Raw genomic sequence first — 19729 nt, forward strand, 5'->3', positions numbered from 1 at the left:
CAGGGGAATGGTCCCTTCACCCAGACGTGTTTCAGGAAATCTGTCGCCGCTGGGGGGTGCCGGACGTCGACCTAATGGCGTCACGGCACAACAACAAGGTCCCAACCTTCATGGCACGGTCTCGCGATCAAAGAGCGCTGGCGGCAGACGCCCTAGTGCAAGATTGGTCGCAATTCCGGCTCCCTTATGTGTTTCCACCTCTGGCACTCTTGCCCAGAGTGCTACGCAAGATCAGATCCGATTGCAGCCGCGTCATACTTGTCGCCCCAGACTGGCCGAGGAGGGCGTGGTATCCGGATCTGTGGCAGCTCACGGTCGGCCAACCGTGAGCACTATCAGACCGACCAGACTTACTGTCCCAAGGGCCGTTTTTCCATCGGAATTCTGCGGCCCTGAACCTGACTGTGTGGCCATTGAGTCCTGGATCCTAGCGTCTTCAGGATTGTCCCAAGGGGTCGTTGCCACCATGAGACAGGCTAGGAAGCCCACGTCCGCTAAGATCTACCACAGAACGTGGAGGATATTCTTATCCTGGTCCTCTGCTCAGGGAGTGTCTCCCTGGCCATTTGCATTGCCTACCTTTCTTTCTTTCCTGCAATCTGGGTTAGAAAAAGGTTTGTCGCTCGGCTCCCTTAAAGGTCAGGTCTCGGCGCTATCTGTCTTTTTTCAGAGGCGTTTGGCACGCCTTCCTAAGGTGCGCACGTTCCTACAGGGGGTTTGCCATATCGTACCCCCGTACAAGAGGCCGTTAGATCCATGGGATCTGAACAGGGTACTAGTTGCCCTCCAGAAGCCGCCCTTCGAGCCTCTGAGGGAGGTTTCACTTTCTAGACTATCACAGAAAGTGGCTTTTCTGGTAGCGATCACATCTCTTCGGAGAGTGTCTGAGCTGGCAGCACTATCATCCAAGGCTCCCTTCCTGGTCTTCCACCAGGACAAGGTTGTGCTGCGCCCCATTCAGGAGTTTCTCCCGAAGGTGGTATCCTCTTTTCATCTTAATCAGGATATCTCTTTGCCTTCGTTTTGTCCTCATGCAGTTCATCGGTATGAGAAGGATTTACATTTGTTAGATCTGGTGAGAGCACTCAGAATCTACATTTCCCGCACGGCGCCCTTGCGCCGTTCGGATGCACTCTTTGTCCTTGTCGCTGGTAAGCGCAAAGGGTCGCAGGCTTCTAAGGCCACCCTGGCTCGATGGATCAAAGAACCAATTCTTGAAGCCTACCGTTCTGCTGGGCTTCCGGTTCCATCAGGGCTGAAGGCCCATTCTACCAGAGCCGTGGGTGCGTCCTGGGCATTGCGACACCAGGCTACGGCTCAACAGGTGTGCCAGGCAGCTACCTGGTCGAGTCTGCACACTTTCACCAAACATTATCAGGTGCATACCTATGCTTCGGCGGACGCCAGCCTAGGTAGAAGAGTCCTGCAGGCGGCAGTTGCCTCCCCGTAGGGGAGGGCTGTCTTGCAGCTCTAACATGAGGTATTTCTTTACCCACCCAGGGACAGCTTTTGGACGTCCCAATCGTCTGGGTCTCCCAATAGAGCGCCGAAGAAGAAGGGAATTTTGTTACTTACCGTAAATTCCTTTTCTTCAGCGCTCTATTGGGAGACCCAGACGATTGGGGTATAGCTACTGCCCTCTGGAGGCCACACAAAGCACTACATTAAAAGTGCAAGGCCCCTCCCCCTCTGGCTATACCCCCCCCGTGGTATCACGGGTTCTCCAGTTTTAGCTTTGTGTGCGAAGGAGGTCAGACATTCCATGCATAGCTCCACAGATTTTAGTCAGCAGTAGCTGCTGACTATTTCGGATGGAAGAAAAGAGGACACATATAGTGTCCCCAGCATGCTCCCTTCTCACCCCTGGATGGTGTTGTAAGGTTGAGGTACCTATTGCTGGTACAGGGCTGGAGCCTGACATGCTGTTTTCCTTCCACATCCCCTGGTAGGGCTCTGTGGAAGTGGGATCCTGCCGGCCTCTCAGCTCTGACGCCGGGCTCCATCCACAGACCCATTAGAACCTGATGGAGACGGAGCAGGAGTACGATCAGGGACAGGCCCTGCATCATACAGGTACTCTGTGTCCCTGGCAGGCACAGACACACTCCGGGCTGGCTGGGTGTTGTAGTGCGCCGGGGACCGCAACGTTGGAGTTAGTGTCCCTACAGATTACTGGGGGATTTTTTGTGTATGGGAACGCAGCGCCGACCCCCTCTGGACCGGGCGGCGCTGCTGTGACTTGTGGTGCGCCGGGGATCCGCCGTCCGCGCTTTTACGGCGGCGGCGGTTATAAATTGAGTCCCCGGCTTTTTGGGCCTAGGACGCCGGCAGCTCCGATTCGTTCCCGCCCCCACCCTGTCATTCAGGGTAGGGGAGAGACGCTGTTCGCTAGCAGCGACGAGGGCTGGAGCCTGATTTACATGCTCCAGCCCTCACACTAGGCACAGAGGGAAGCAGGCTTCCCGCTCTTAGCCAGGAACGCCCAGGGCCCGCCCCCCTTCTCTTTCAGGACGCCGGCAGCCATTACATGCAGTCTGGCTGGAGGAAGGACGCAAGGCTCTGGGAGACCTGGACTAGGGGCTATCTGGCGACCACACACCCGCTTTTTAAGCGGGCGGTAAGCGATTTTTCTGTGCTGGTCCCTCTAGTGCCTCACGGTGTATCGGTGTACTGTGTAGGATATAGAGATATTGTATTTCTTGCACTGTGAGGTCGCTTCTGGCTGCATCTCCCAGATCCCTCTGTGGAAGCAACAACATGCCATCCTCAAAACGCACGCGCAAGGGGTTGCAGGCTTCTAAAGCCACCCTGGCTCGATGGATCAAAGAACCAATTCTAGAGGCCTACCGTTCTGCGGGGCTTCCGGTTCCTTCAGGGCTAAAAGCCCACTCAACCAGAGCCGTGGGTGCGTCCTGGGCATTACGTCACCAGGCTTCGGCTCAACAGGTGTGCCAGGCAGCTACCTGGTCCAGTCTGCACACTTTCACCAAGCATTATCAGGTGCATACCTATGCTTCGGCGGATGCCAGCTTAGGTAGAAGAGTCCTGCAGGCGGCAGTGACACCCCCGTAGGGGAGGGCTGTTTTGCAGCTCTAACATGAGGTATTTCTTTACCCACCCAGGGACAGCTTTTGGACGTCCCAATCGTCTGGGTCTCCCAATAGAGCGCTGAAGAAGAAGGGAATTTTGTTACTTACCGTAAATTCCTTTTCTTCTAGCTCTTATTGGGAGACCCAGCACCCGCCCTGTTGTCCTTCGGGATGTTTTTTTGTTGTTTGCGGGTACACATGTTGTTCATGTTGAACGGTTTTTCAGTTCTCCGATGTTATTCGGAGTTAATTTGTTTAAACCAGTTATTGGCTTCCTCCTTCTTGCTTTGGCACTAAAACTGGAGAACCCGTGATACCACGGGGGGGGTATAGCCAGAGGGGGAGGGGCCTTGCACTTTTAATGTAGTGCTTTGTGTGGCCTCCAGAGGGCAGTAGCTATACCCCAATCGTCTGGGTCTCCCAATAAGAGCTAGAAGAAAAGGAATTTACGGTAAGTAACAAAATTCCCTTCTTCTTCTAGCTCTTATTGGGAGACCCAGCACCCGCCCTGTTGTCCTTCGGGATTTTTGGTTTGTTTGCGGGTACACATGTTGTTCATGTGAACGGTTTTCAGTTCTCCGATGTTACTCGGAGAGAATTTGTTTAAACCAGTTATTGGCTTTCCTCCTTCTTGCTTTTGCACTAAAACTGGTGAGCCAGTGATCCCACTGGGGGTGTATAGCCAGAAGGGGAGGGGCCTTACACTTTTTAGTGTAATTGCTTTGTGTGGCCTCCGGAGGCAGTGCTATACACCCAATCGTCTGGGTCTCCCAATAAGAGCTAGAAGAAAAGGAATTTACGGTAAGTAACAAAATTCCCTTCTTTCTGTATGCTCGCCCCTTATGGTCAAATGGGTATGACCTCACCACAGGTCCTGCAAGCCAAAGCCTGAGAGGAGATGGCAGTTTTTACACAGTGCTTTTTGGAAAAAGACCTCTGGAAATTTTAATAGTCATTTGACGCAAAGCCAGAAGTTAATCTCCAGCAAGATTCACAAATATGTTATACTTTATATTTCTAATATCTTCTAACTCCACCTTTCTCTGACGCCTCATTGGGGGACACAGGACCATGGGTGTTATGCTGCCTATCCATAGGAGGACACTAAGTAGATGCAAAAGCATAGCTCCTCCTCTGCAGTATACACCCCCTGACCGGGCCAGGCAACCTCAGTTTTACCTTAGTGTCTGTAGGAGGCACTTCCATTCAAGGTTTGTTATTTTTTGAGGGCGACGGTTTCCTTTTGGGACCGATCTCCCACTACCATCAACGGGCGGGAACGTGGAGTGTCGTCTCCACGTACCCCCTCCTGCGACGCTGGATCCTGGGCTGGACGACGGGTTTCACAGACACCGATTTTCCAAAGCCCAGGGTAGAGGCCTGTGCCCTATAGCCCAGTTCCTCAGCCCCTCTCTGCAGGCTCTGAGTTGAATATGACACCGACACAGCAAGCTGACTCTGCTATTTTCACTGCCTGGAAAGCAGTGTTTTAAGGTGAGATCCCCCCCTGACTGGTTTCCCAGACAAAGGGAGAAAAGTCGCTGCAGGGAAGTCTCCCAGGACATTTACAGTATTTATGTGCAAGGATCCTGCACAGTGTTAACTTTCTCTAGCTTGCTGGCTGGAGGAGGGGGAAGTTCTGCTGTTTGCAGAAAGTCTTGCAGATAATTTCCCGGTGGCAGGGGGGAGGGCCCAGGGCTCAGGGACTCGCTGTTTATTATCTGCTCTGTTTATTTGCTCTAGCAGAAAAGCCGGCTGATAACCACCGGTGACAAGCTGTGTGCTGACTGTAGGGAGAGGGAGGAAAACTCAGAAGCTCCCTTCCCGCCGTTTGTTTTTTTTTTGTTTTTTTTTTACTACCCACAGCAGGGGGGGGGGCACACTGACTCATCTTCCCGCTCTTTTAGCGCTAGAGCCCCGCCCCCCGCGGCTGTGATAAGTCCCGCCCCCCTAGGAAAGCGTGCGAAGATCTTCATAGAGCTTAATCCTTCCTGAGGACAGGGCCATCGGCTGATTCTGGTGAGGTGCTTGCTTCAATTGTAGCTCTGCTGAGCATTGCTCCCCCTCCTGGCATACTCCTATTAGGAACATGCAGAAATCTAAGGGCACTAAGAGTACTAAGGCCCACATAGTCTATTATTCAGCCTGCACTGCCTGCCACGCTGAGCCACCTCTTCTCTTTGTGAGTCCTGTGCCCCTATATCCCCCCAAGACCCCCCCCCCCCTGCCACCACCGGCCCAGAGCCTAGGGCCCCCAGCCCACCGGAATGGGTACAGTTTCTGTCCCAATCCATGGAAAAGCTGTCACAGAACCTGGTTCTGGCTATGCAATGTCGTCCTCCACACCCTTCTGGGTCCCTGGACGGAACGCAGCCTGAGGATACCCCTATGGAGGATCCTTCTGAGGTAATCCGGGCACATGCTTCACCGGTTGCAGGGATCAGGAAAAGAGCACACGGCCGGGTGTCTCCAGCGGGCTCTCCCTCGGGACCACACAGGGCAGGCTCTCCCACACGCTCCACGGCTTCTGAAGAGCTGTAGGAGGGAGAATGCGGTTTGTACCAAGAGGATTCCTTGGTTTCATCACCCCCAGATGATCAAACGGCAATAGACTCCCTTATAGCAGCAATCAACCAAACTCTGCATGTGGAGGATCCCCCATCCACTACCACTGACCATGCAGTCTCCTTTAAGAGGGCAAGGAAACCCCAAAAGGTTTTCGCTGATCACCCAGAGTTTCAGGATATCCTCACAAAGCAAAGGGAGAAGCCTGACAGGCGCTTCGGTAACCGAAAACTCATGGAGTCCCGGTACCCTTTTGCCTCACCTGCCCCTAAGGGCTGGGCCGATCCGCCCTCGGTCGACTCCCCCCCCCCCCCCCCCCCTCCGGTCTCCCGCCTTACCACAAAGACGCTCCTGTCTTTGCCCGATGGTTCTTCCATTAAGGACCCGACAGACAGGTGGAGCACCTCGCCTGCTCTGCTTTTGAGTCTGCGGGTTCCTCCCTCTCCGCCCTCCTTTGCCTATGTGTGGGTCGCAAAGGCGCTCTCGGTCTGGGCAGAATCCCTTAACACTTCGCTTGAGGAATCCCAGTTCACTCATACCTTCACAGAGGTAACAGCTCAAATTGCCGCTGCGGCGGAGTACCTAATCCAGGCCTCCATATACGCTGCTACCTGCGCAGCGTTTGCCGCCTCAAATACCATGGCCATCCGTAGAGCTCTCTGGCTCAGACAATGGCGAGCGGACTCTGCCTCCAAGAAGTCTCTCACGGGCCTTCCCTTTTTTCCAGACCTATTGTTTGGCGAACGTCTGGACAAGCTCATTTCTGACGCCACGGGAGGAAAGAGTACCTCCCTCCCTCAGCTGAAGTCCAGGACGTCCTTCACCAGACGTCCACAGTCCTCGTTCCGCTTCTTTCGGAACTCATTTGGTTGGTTGACATCCCGTGCTGTCCCCGCCACCAGCCGCGGACTACGCAGGGACCGACCTTCTCAGCTCTCCCCGAAACCCACTTCGTCATGGCAGCCTAGACCGAAACAGTCCAGGACTAGGGAGACTCGGCCACGACGTTTTCCCCCCTCATGACTCCTTCGGCGCCCCGGAAGACGTACTCAGACGCACTCAGGAGGTCGACTGCGGCTCTTTCAACACATCTGGGCTGCCGCCTCAGACGACAAATGGGTGGGAGACCTTGTGTCTTCCGGTTACCACATAGAATTTCGGACCCGACCCCCGAGTCGATTCTAACAGCAGGAGTGATAATACCTGTCCCAGACGACGAGAAGTTCGGGTGTTTTTATTCCAACCTCTCTGTGGTCCCCAAAAAGGATGGGTCAGTTCGACCCGTCCTGGACCTCAAACACCTAAACAAACGTGCACGTATGGAGATTCAGAATGGAGTCCCTAAGGTCCATTATTGCATCCATGGTCGAAGGGGAATTCCTCGCCTCCATAGACATCAAGGACGCGTACCTGCACATACCCATTGCCCCAGATCACCAAAAGCTCCTCCGCTTCGCAATTCAGGACTCCCACTTTCAATTCGTAGCTCTACCCTTCGGCCTTGCCACCGCACCAAGGGTCTTCACCAAAGTCATGGCCGCCATGAGCGTCCTTCACGCCAGGGGAGTAGTCGTTCTCCCTTACTTGGACGACCTCCTCATCAAGGCCCCCTCCTTCCGCGACTGCTCAACCAGCGTACAGATCACTGTGGACACCCTATCCCGCTTAGGGTGGCTAGTGAATCTGGACAAATCATCCCCAATCCCATCACGATCCATCACCTTCCTGGGCATGTCCCTGGACACCCGTCGGGGCTTGATCCTTCTCCCTCAGGACAAGGCGTTCGCTCTTCAACGAGCGGTACGCTGCCTTCTACGTCCTCCGTCTCGCTCAATTCGATTCAGCATGAAAGTGCTTGGCAGGATGGTGGCAGCTATGGAAGCAGTACCCTTTGCTCAACTGCACCTCCGCCCACTACAGCTAGCCCTTCTAGCGGCCTGGGATAAGAGCCCCTTCTCCTTGGACAGACATCTTCACCTGACGCCTTCAGTCAGGTACGCACTCCGCTGGTGGCTTCGGTCCTCATCCCTATCGAAGGGGAGATCTTTTCTCCCAGTCAACTGGCTGGTCCTGACCACGGACGCCAGCCTCCTAGGCTGGGGAGCAGTGTACCGGCACCACACTGCTCAAGGACGTTGGACGCCCCAGGAGTCTTTCCTTCCCATCAACATCCTGGAACTCTGCGCGATCTTCCTCGTGCTCAGAGCGTTCTGCACTCTGCTAGCGGGTCGTCAGATTCGAGTCCAATCGGACAATGCAACAGCTGTAGCCTATATCAATCGGCAGGGGGGCACCCGCAGCAAAGCGGCTTATCTCGAGGCCCACAAGATCCTCAGCTGGGCCGAATCGATGGGATCAGTGATATCAGCGGTACACATACCGGGGGTAGAGAACTGGGCAGCAGACTTTCTAGGTTGCCATGGCCTGGCTGCCGGAGAATGGTTTCTCCACCCAGATGTGTTTCTACACATCTGCACTCGCTGGGGCACACCAGACGTGGACCTAATGGCCTCAAGGTTGAATGCAAAGGTACCCGCGTTCATAGCCAGGTCACGCGACCCGCAGTCCATCGGCGCGGATGCCCTAGTCTGCTCCTGGCACTACTTCCGCCTGCCTTACATATTTCCACCTCTACCCCTGCTGCTGCGGGTAATCAGGAAGATCAAGGCAGAGGGAGTCCCGGTGATTCTGATGGCACCGGACTGGCCCAGGCGCGCCTGGTACGCCGAATTAGTACAAATGCTCACAGACGCACCGTGGCGCCTTCCAGACATCCCAGACTTGCTGACCCAAGGGCCCATTTCCTATCAGAACTCAAGAGCCCTGAAGCTGACGGCATGGCCATTGAGACCTGGGTATTAACAAGAGCGGGATTCTCCCCCAAGGTTATTGCCACCATGATCAGCGCCTGAAAGCCTGCTTCATCCCGCATTTACCACCGTACGTGGAAAATCTTCCTTTCATGGTGCAGGGAAACTAACGTCCAGCCTATGCCTCTGGCCATCCCCAGAATTCTCGACTTTCTACAGTCTGGCTTGCAAGCGGGGTTGGCTCTCAGTTCCCTTAAAGGGCAGGTCTCAGCGCTCTCAATCTTCTACCAATGCCGCCTGGCTCAAAAACCGCAAGTCAAGACCTTCCTCCAGGGCGTTTCCCATCTAGTTCCCCCGTACAAACGGCCGCTGGAACCATGGGACCTCAACCTCGTTCTAGACGGTCTCCAGAGGTCTCCCTTTGAACCCCTCAAGGAATCCTCCCTTGCTCTTCTGTCCTGGAAGGTAACATTCTTAGTTTCAATTACGTCCATCAGACAGGTTTCGGAGCTGGCAGCACTCTCTTGCCGCGAGCCTTTTCTGATCTTTCACCAGGACAAGGTGGTTCTGCGCCCCCTTCTGGATTTCCTTCCAAAGGTTCTTACCCCATTTCATTTGAACGAGGACATTGTTCTGCCTTCCTTTTGTCCACACCCGGTTCATAGGGTGGAAAGGTCTCTGCATTCGTTAGACCTCGTCAGAGCTCTCAGATATTACATATCCAGGACAGCCCCCTTTAGGAAAACGGACTCTTTGTTCATCATTCCTGAGGGGCCTAAGAAGGGACAGGCAGCTTCAAAGGCGACGCTGGCTCGCTGGATTCGCTCTGCGATCCAGGAAGTCAACCGCTTGCAACTCAAGCCCATTCCTAGTGGGCTGCGGGCTCATTCCACGCGAGCAGTTGGCGCTTCGTGGGCCATTCGGCATCAGGCTTCAGTGGAACAGGTGTGTAAGGCTGCGACCTGGTCTAGCCTACATACGTTTTCAAAGCATTACAGAGTCCATACCCAGGTTTCAACGCGAGGGAAATCTGGGTAGGAAAATTCTGCAAACGGCAGTAGAGCACCTCTCTCAGTAGGCGCTCCAGGCTGTCTGGGACTGGTTCCTAGTCCTTGGGTTGTGTTGTCTTCTTTTATGTTTCCCACCCATGGACTGCTTTAGGACGTCCCATGGTCCTGTATCCCCCAATGAGGCGTCAGAGAAAAACGGATTTTTGTGTACTCACCGTAAAATCGTTTTCTCTTAGCCATCATTGGGGGACACAGCACCCACCCTGTTGCCCTGTTGGGCCTTGGCTCTCTCAGTACCTTATTTGGTTATGACTCATTATTATTTTTTTTTTCTCATGTTCCTCTGTTGAGGTAAGTTTTTACTGTTTGTTTTTTTTTTTTTTTTTTTTCTTCCTCCTCCTGCTTGTGTACTAAAACTGAGGTTGCCTGACCCGGCCAGGGGGTGTATACTGTAGATGAGGAGCTATGCTTTTGCATCTACTTAGTGTCCTCCTTAGTGTCCTCCAGCATAACACCCATGGTCCTGTGTCCCCCAATGATGGCTAAGAGAAAACGATTTTACGGGGAGTACACAAAAATCCGTTTTTTTTGTTTTAGCTAAAAAGTAACTGCATCAAAAACCACAGTGGTATTTTCCTAAAGAGGCTGTGTTTCACATGCTATTTTTTTTTTTTTTTAATTTTCTATTTCCATTATTAATGTACTGTTTATCATTTTAGATATTTGTGGGCAAAATTCCTAGAGATCTGTTTGAAGATGAGCTTGTTCCACTATTTGAAAAGGCTGGGCCAATTTGGGATCTTCGTTTAATGATGGATCCTTTAACTGGTTTAAATAGAGGCTATGCTTTTGTGACCTTTTGTACAAAAGAGGCTGCCCAGGAGGCTGTTAAGTTGGTAAGTGTTATATTAATTTACGTTTGCGTGTGTGTGTGTGTTTTCTTTGACATACCACTTAAGTTGCAATTCTTGTTTTGGTGAGAAGAAACGTCTGAATGCACTGTTCAATAATATGTACTTTACTTACAAAGATGGCTGTTATAAGCGGTGGTCTGCTCTAAATCCAAGGTTCTGCAGTTACTCTGTGACTGTAGACTTATCAATTCTCATGTTGCACGGACTGTGACCAAGGGTTTCCGAGTCGGGAATGGCAGTCACATGGCCACGAGTATGCAATATGCGTACTACTGGCCAGAACCTTGACTAGAGGGTGGCCTTGCTCAGTACTTTAGTTATGAGCGGGGCTGTGCCCGTTTATTTGGATTCTGAAAAATGGTATCTCCTCCATTAGATCCTTCATCGATGACCTCAAATCTGACCTAATAATTTTAAGGCTAGAGAACCACCTCTCTACACTAACTTGGGTTGGTGGGAAAGCAGTAACCACATGGGCAACATGTCTAACAGCTTCAGGGTATACAGGAATTTCCTCATGCACAGTCAGTTTTGATGAACGGTTGAACTCTTCTACTTCTAGGAGAGCAAGTGAAACATTTGTTTGAAATATGGCCAATCTGTTTGCTATGGGAGTGGTTTAAAGGGAACCAAACATCAGGATTTTCATCACGCCCGGACATTAGGAGAGAGGTGCACAGGTCAATCAAAAAGTGCACGAATTTTCAAACTTTATAAAGTTGGATTTCACTGACTAAACACCCGAGCTGCCCCCTGCTGGCATGTACACACTGTGCCTGAAAGTGCCAGTACTGCTCTGGCTGCACCTTGTACATGAAAATCCTGATGTTTGGTTCCCTTTAAACTCCCATAGCAAACAGCTTATCCAATAGCTCCTTGTAGCCAAAAAAAAAATAACCAAAAACAGCTCAGAGCTAGTGTGTTGCAGATTTGCTATTTGCATAGACTTCTGCCTTGCTAGTATCTCTTCATGTCAAACTTAGAAAGCGTCCAGCAATGCAGATATTTGAGAAGACTTGTTTATTCCATCATGGAGTGAAAAAAAAGTGGCAAAAATACAGGAGCCAACAGACCATGGATAAGCCATAAATGGCCAAAACATAGGCCAGTTTATGGGCCTTCTGTATTTTTGGATAGCTTATCCAATAGATCCAGTATGCTTGTTGACATGTCTCCATAACTCTCATAGTTTTAATTTAGCAGTAAAGGGTAAGAGGAGTTCTTCACCGCAGTCTGGAGTGGGGGTAGAATTCAATTATTGCCCAATTCATAATGTTTTGGCTAGTGGTTTGGGATCCGCTTAAGTTTGTATGTTTATCAAGTGGATGGGGGACAAATCTTTTCAACAAAAATATCGTTTGGCCTGTAAATGTTAAATCTATCTATTCAGCCTTATCTACTTTAATTTTTACAGTACAACAACCATGAAATTCGATCAGGAAAGCATATTGGTGTTTGCATCTCTGTTGCCAATAATAGACTTTTTGTTGGGTCTATTCCAAAAAGTAAAACAAAGGAACAAATTGTTGAAGAATTTAGTAAAGTCACCGGTAAGTGATTAATCAGATTTGGAATACTAGGGCGCTATATAATTGTCTGGTGTTTATCGACTGACCAGTTGTCTCAGCTCCTTTTTGAGATATTAGAATTGGAACAGTGTGAACTCATTAACCCCCTTAACAACCTATGACGTATGGTTAAGTACTGTCGATTATGTAGGCTCAGGAGCTGTGCCTGTGCGATCGCCAGCAATAGTTTGGCTTGCATGACTGCCTGTTTAACCTCCTAAATGCCTCTTTTTCACGTTCGATCGAGGCCCCTGTATTCACAAGGGCCTGATCGTTGGCATGGCAGCCCGAGGGTGTCATGATGTTCTCCTAGGTCAGCCAGATATGCAAGCCTGTTAGACAGTGAGGCTCAGCTCACATTTGGCCTGCATTCTTCACTAAGCACTTACATCAGAGTTTCCGTGTGAATTTCTGAAATACGTGACAGACCGAACCCCTGACAGAAGATTTCCTTTAAACAGGGAGAGGGAGTAACTGTGGACTCTGGCCTATGATCCAGTGCTGTGCCTTTTTTATGCGTGCACAAAAGCTCAGTCCACCACAGGTTTGTGCACTTGTGAAAAGCCGGACACCACTAAACAGAGACCAAACGGAGTCTGGAGAAACTCCTACTGCTTCATTAGTAAATAGGTACGTCTCTGCTTCAGCTTCATGTTTCAGATATTTAGATGGAAACCCTGATGTAAGTGCTCAGCGTTGAGCACTGGATACATGTGTACTGATCCAAAGTGCCACCAATAAAGGCTCCTCTCAACTGACAAAAAAACAAGTCCCCACTCTTGTCTGTCACCTGTTAACAGAAATATAGGGGGTGTTGAAGTTACTGGTGTCATGGCAGCTATACGTCCCCTTACCTTACTGGCAGCCAGACTGGCTTGCAAAGTCTCCATAAGGAGAATAGTGTTCCCCCGTGGTCCTCACAAAGCTTCTCATGAGCCAGATCAGACACCCCATACTTTGCACTGACGAGGGGCAAGCACCCCGAAACACCGTGTCTGCAAATTGAGATTCTGATCTGGCATATATATCCTAAGTTATATGTAAAGGATTGTTAAAAATCCACATTTAACTTTTAGGATCGCTACGTCCAATAGGTGGCGCTGCGCTAGAGTTTGTCTCCAGTCCTGGAGAGACAATTTGGTAGCATAAAGACTTTGTAAAAGAGACATGACGTCCACCAAAATAAATTATTTCTTCAGCGCTCTATTGGGAGACCCAGCCGATTGGGGTATAGCTACTGCCCTCCGGAGGCCACACAAAGCACTACACTAAAAAGTGCAAGGCCCCTCCCCTTCTGGCTATACCCCCCCGTGGTATCACGGGTTCTCCAGTTTTCAAGCTTTGTGCGAAGGAGGTCAGACATCCACGCATGGCTCCACAGATTTTAGTCAGCAGTAGCTGCTGACTATTTCGGATGGAAGAAAAGAGGGCCCATATAGGGCCCCCAGCATGCTCCCTTCTCACCCGTGGATGGTGTTGTAAGGTTGAGGTACCTATTGCTGGTACAGGGGCTGGAGCCCCACATGCTGTTTTCCTTCCACATCCCCTTGTAGGGCTCTGTGGAAGTGGGATCCTGCCGGCCTCTAAGCTCTGACGCCGGGCTCCATCCACAGACCCATAACACCTGATGGATACGGAGCAGGAGTACAATCAGGGACATGGCCCTGCATCATACAGGTACTCTGTGTCCCCAGCAGGCACAGACACACTCCGGGCTGGCTGGGTGTTGTAGTGCGCCGGGGACCGTAACGTTGGAGTTAGTGTTCCTACAGTTTACTGGGGGGACTTTGTGTTGTGGGAACGCAGCGCCGACCCCCACTGGACCGGCGGCGCTGCTGTGACTTGTAGTGCGCCGGGGACACGCCGACCGCGCTTTTACGGCGGCGGCGTTTATAAATCCAGTCCCCGGCTTTTGCGGCCTAGCTCCGCTTCGTTCCCGCCCCCCACCCTGTCAATCAGGGTAGGGGAGAGACGCTGTTTCGCAGCAGCGACGAGGGCTGGAGCCTGATTTACATGCTCCAGCCCTCTCACTAGGCACAGAGGGAAGCAGGCTTCCCGCTCTTAGTCAGGAACGCCCAGGGCCCGCCCCCCCTCCTCTCCCAGGACGCCGGCAGCCATTACATGCAGTCTGGCTGGAGGAAGGACGCAAGGCTCTGGGAGACCTGGACTAGGGGGCTTTTGGCGACCACACACCCGCTCTTAAGCGGGCGGTAAGCGGCATTTCAGCTGGCCCCTCTAGTGCCTCAGTGTGTATTGGTGTACTGTGTCACCAGATATATATATTTAGTTATTTCTGGCACTGTAAGGTCGCTTCCTGGCTGGATACCCCAGATCGCTCTGAGGAGGCAGCAACATGTCATCCACAAAACGCAAGGCTGCCAAGGCTAGGGCTGTGTACACTGCGTGTGCTGCATGTGGGGCTGCTCTACCAGCAGGTTCCAAAGACCCCCATTGTGTGCAATGCTCAGATCCGGTGCTGCTTCGCCAGCCGGAGTCCGGAGGGGTAGTGACCCAGGCTGAGACGCTTGTAAGTCCTGCCCCGGTGTCAGGGACAGACTTTGCAGTTTTTGCTGATGGAATGTCTGTGACTATGGCAAAGATCCTTGAAACTTTGCAATCCATGACTGGGGCTCAGTCTATGGACACGGCGAGGTCTCTGTCCTCTAATCCCCCTCAGTTGGAATTAGCCCAGACTGCAAGGGGGTCCCCGGCTTCCCAGGCTGAGTATTATGACTCAGATGATAGCCCCAGCCACCCTAAGCGAGCTCGCTGGGAAAGACCCTCAACGTCATCACACTGCTCAGGGTCTCAGCGCAATCAGTCGCCCTGTGATGCGTCTGAAGAGAGTGATCAGGAGTCTTATCCTGGAACCCCTCTCAATCTGGATACCCCGGATGGGGACGCCATGGTAAACGATCTTATCTCAGCCATTAATAGACTGTTGGATATTTCTCCCCCAGCTCCTTCTGCAGAGGAGGCAGCTGCAGAGCAGGAGAAGTTTCGTTTCCTCTATCCCAAGCGTAAATTGAGTGCTTTCTTGGATCACTCTGACTTCAGAGAATCAATCCAGAAACACGACGCTCATCCAGAAAGGCGTTTCTCTAAACGTTCTAAGGATACACGTTTTCCTTTCCCCCCTGATGTGGTCAAGCGCTGGACCCAGTGTCCAAAGGTAGACCCCCCGATTTCCAAACTTGCAGCTAGATCCATAGTTGCAGTGGAGGATGGCGCTTCACTTAAGGATGCCAATGACAGACAGATGGACCTTTGGTTAAAATCTGTCTATGAAGCTATCGGCGCGTCGTTTGCTCCAGCATTCGCAGCCGTATGGGCACTCCAAGCTATTTCAGCTGGTTTAGCAAAAGTGGATGCTATCATACATCCAGCGGCGCCGCAAGTGGCGTCCCTTACCTCGCAGATGTCTGCGTTTGCGTCTTACGCTATCAATGCGGTCCTAGAATCTACCAGCCGCACCTCAATGGCGTCCGCCAATTCGGTAGTTTTGCGCAGAGCCTTGTGGTTAAAGGACTGGAAAGCAGATGCTGGTTCCAAAAAATGTTTAACCAGCTTGCCTTTATCTAGAGATAGACTCTTTGGCGAGCCATTGGCTGACATCATTAAACAGTCCAAGGGTAAAGACTCTTCCTTACCCCAGCCCAGATCAAGCAAACCTCAGCAGAAAAAATGGCAGCAGAGGTTTCAGTCCTTTCGAGGTTCGGGCAAGACACAATTCTCCTCGTCCAAAGGGACTCAGAGGACGCAAAGAGTCTCAGATTCCTGGCGGGCTCACGCACGCCCCAAGAAAGCAAATGGAGGAACCGCTTCCAAAGCGGCTACCTCATGACTTCCAGCCCCCCCCCTCCGCATCTCCGGTTGGGGGCAGGCTCTCCCGCTTTTCCGACATTTGGACGTCACAGGTCAAAGACCGGTGGGTGACAGACATTTTGTCTCGCGGGTACAGAATCGAGTTCAGTTCTCGTCCTCCAGCTCGGTTCTTCAGAACCTCCCCACATCCAGACCGAGCAGATGCCCTGCTGCAGGCGGTGGACTCCCTAAGAGCGGAAGGAGTAGTGGTTCCTGTACCGCCTCAGGAACAAGGGCGAGGGTTTTACTCCAATCTCTTTGTGGTTCCAAAAAAGGACGGCTCGTTCCGTCCTGTTCTGGATCTAAAGCTGCTCAACAAACATGTGCACGCCAGACGGTTCCGGATGGAAACCCTCCGCTCTGTCGTTGCCTCAATGTCTCAAGGAGACTTCCTTGCCTCAATAGACATCAAAGATGCTTATCTCCACGTGCCAATTGCTACAGAACATCAACGTTTTCTACGTTTTGTGATAGGAAACGACCATCTTCAATTCGTAGCTCTGCCATTCGGTCTGGCGACAGCCCCCCGGGTCTTCACCAAGGTCATGGCGGCGGTGGTAGCAGTCTTGCACTCTCAGGGACACTCGGTGATCCCTTACCTAGACGATCTACTTGTCAAGGCACCCTCTCAAGAGGCATGCCAACTCAGTCTACATGCTACGCTGGAGACTCTACAGACGTTCGGATGGATCATCAACTTTCCAAAGTCGAATCTGTCACCGTCACAGTCGCTAACGTATCTTGGCATGGAGTTTCATACTCGAGCAGCGAGAGTGAAGCTTCCGCTGAACAAGCAGCGGTCCCCTACAGACAGGGGTGCAATCCCTCCTTCAAGGCCAGTCGCACCCCTTACGGCGCCTCATGCACTTCCTCGGGAAGATGGTGGCAGCCATGGAAGCAGTTCCCTTTGCGCAGTTTCATCTGCGCCCACTTCAATGGGACATTCTCCGCCAATGGGACGGGAAGTCAACGTCCCTGGACAGGAAAGTCTCTCTTTCCCAGACGGCCAAGGACTCTCTACAATGGTGGCTCCTTCCCACCTCATTGTCTCAGGGAAGATCCTTCCTGCCTCCATCCTGGGCAGTGGTCACGACAGATGCGAGTCTGTCAGGGTGGGGAGCAGTGTTTCTCCACCACAGGGCCCAGGGGACTCCGCAGGAGTCCACCCTTCAGATCAATGTTCTGGAAATCAGGGCAGTGTATCTTGCCCTACTGGCCTTCCAACAGTGGCTGGAAGGAAAGCAGATCCGAATCCAGTCGGACAACTCCACAGCGGTGGCATACATCAACCACCAAGGAGGGACGCGCAGTCGGCAAGCATTCCAAGAAGTCCGGCGCATTCTAATGTGGGTGGAGGACACAGCCTCCACCATATCCGCGGTTCACATCCCAGGCGTAGAAAATTGGGAAGCAGACTTCCTCAGTCGCCAGGGCATGGACGCAGGGGAGTGGTCCCTTCACCCGGACGTGTTTCAGGAAATCTGTCGCCGATGGGGAGTGCCGGACGTCGACCTAATGGCGTCCCGGCACAACAACAAGGTCCCGGCATTCATGGCGAGGTCGCGCGATCAAAGAGCTCTGGCGGCAGACGCATTAGTTCAAGATTGGTCGCAGTTCCGGCTCCCATACGTCTTCCCACCTCTGGCACTCTTGCCCAGAGTGTTACGCAAGATCAGATCCGATTGCAGCCGCGTCATACTCGTCGCCCCAGACTGGCCGAGGAGATCGTGGTATCCGGATCTGTGGCATCTCACGGTCGGTCGACCGTGGTCACTGCCAGACCGACCAGACTTACTGTCCCAAGGGCCGTTTTTCCATCAGAATTCTGCGGCCCTGAACCTGACTGTGTGGCCATTGAGTCCTGGATCCTAGCGTCCGCAGGATTATCTCAAGGAGTCGTAGCCACAATGAGACAGGCTAGGAAGTCGACGTCTGCTAAGATCTACCACAGAACGTGGAAGATTTTCTTATCCTGGTGCTCTGCACAGAGAGTATCCCCTTGGCCATTTGCATTGCCCACTTTTCTTTCCTTCCTGCAATCGGGGTTGGAAAAGGGCTTGTCGCTCAGCTCCCTTAAAGGGCAAGTCTCGGCACTATCCGTGTTTTTTTCAGAAGCGTCTAGCACGTCTTCCTAAGGTGCGCACGTTTCTGCAGGGGGTCTGTCATATTGTGCCCCCGTACAGGCGGCCGTTAGATCCGTGGGATCTGAACAGGGTACTAGTTGCTCTCCAGAAGCCGCCTTTCGAGCCTTTGAAGGAAGTTTCCTTTTCTCGCCTGTCACAGAAAGTGGCGTTTCTTGTTGCGATCACATCGCTTCGGCGAGTGTCGGAGCTGGCAGCTCTGTCATCCAAGGCTCCCTTCCTGGTGTTCCACCAGGACAAGGTAGTGCTGCGCCCCATTCCGGAGTTTCTCCCTAAGGTCGTATCCTCGTTTCATCTTAATCAGGATATATCCTTGCCTTCCTTTTGTCCTCATCCGGTTCACCGGTATGAAAAGGACTTAAGTTTGCTAGATCTGGTGAGAGCACTCAGAATCTACATTTCCCGCACGGCGCCCATGCGCCGTTCCGATGCACTTTTTGTCCTTGTCGCTGGTACGCGCAAGGGGTTGCAGGCTTCTAAAGCCACCCTGGCTCGATGGATCAAAGAACCAATTCTAGAGGCCTACCGTTCTGCGGGGCTTCCAGTTCCTTCAGGGCTAAAAGCCCCACTCAACCAGAGCCGTGGGTGCGTCCTGGGCATTACGACACCAGGCTTCGGCTCAACAAGTGTGCCAGGCAGCTACCTGGTCGAGTCTGCACACTTTCACCAAGCATTATCAGGTGCATACCTATGCTTCGGCGGATGCCAGCTTAGGTAGAAGAGTCCTGCAGGCGGCAGTGACACCCCCGTAGGGGAGGGCTGTTTTGCAGCTCTAACATGAGGTATCTCTTTACCCACCCAGGGACAGCTTTTGGACGTCCCAATCGTCTGGGTCTCCCAATAGAGCGCTGAAGAAGAAGGGAATTTTGTTACTTACCGTAAATTCCTTTTCTTCTAGCTCTTATTGGGAGACCCAGCACCCGCCCTGTTGTCCTTCGGGATTTTTTTGTTGTTTGCGGGTACACATGTTGTTCATGTTGAACGGTTTTTCAGTTCTCCGACGTTATTCGGGAGTTAATTTGTTTAAACCAGTTATTGGCTTCCTCCTTCTTGCTTTGGCACTAAAACTGGAGAACCCGTGATACCACGGGGGGTATAGCCAGAAGGGGAGGGGCCTTGCACTTTTTAGTGTAGTGCTTTGTGTGGCCTCCGGAGGGCAGTAGCTATACCCCAATCGGCTGGGTCTCCCAATAAGAGCTAGAAGAAAAGGAATTTACGGTAAGTAACAAAATTCCCTTCTCCTAAATCCTCCCTTCTGAGCCTCACAATTAGCTTAAATCACAGTTAGCATCTGCAGGTTTGACATTAACGAAGTGAGGAAAGACCCCTTATTTTATGGGTGCGTGGCTCCAGAAGCACAAGCTGGGCACAAAGTACTGAGCATTACAATGTATTGGGCACTGCAATGGCATATTTGCAATTTTCGCTCTGCAACTTCACTGCGTGCTTGCTTTTAGAAAACGTCCATTGCGTTCAAATAATCGCTACTACCATAAATTAATTCCCAGATGGGTGTAAATTCTAATAAGGGGTTATTTTAGAGGGGTTTTCCCACTTTCTAGGCACATCAGTGGAGTATGCAAAACTATTGTATAAAATCTGTGCCCCAAATAGCGTTCCTTCCCTCTCCAGCCCTGCCGTGTGGCCAAACAGTACTGTGGCAGTACTGTTCAGTAGAAATTGTTTAACAAATATGGGGCCTTTTCTTACCCACTTACCGTGTGAAAATAAAAAATCTGGGCGCTAAAAAAAAATCTGGGCGCTAAAA

At 51.9% G+C, this 19729-nt stretch overlaps 1 protein-coding gene across 1 annotated transcript in view; it reads left to right on the top strand.

Annotated features, from left to right (window-relative positions):
• The window catches only part of SYNCRIP (synaptotagmin binding cytoplasmic RNA interacting protein), a 113441-nt gene that overhangs the window by 37383 nt on the left and 56329 nt on the right, over nt 1-19729 (top strand). Inside the window, 2 exon segments of the mRNA XM_075340156.1 lie at nt 10194-10370; nt 11803-11938. Of these exon segments, the coding sequence (XP_075196271.1) occupies nt 10194-10370; nt 11803-11938 (313 nt within the window).

This window comes from Anomaloglossus baeobatrachus, chromosome 3 (genome assembly GCF_048569485.1).
Source record: "Anomaloglossus baeobatrachus isolate aAnoBae1 chromosome 3, aAnoBae1.hap1, whole genome shotgun sequence".
In the NCBI taxonomy this organism is placed as follows: domain Eukaryota; kingdom Metazoa; phylum Chordata; class Amphibia; order Anura; family Aromobatidae; genus Anomaloglossus; species Anomaloglossus baeobatrachus.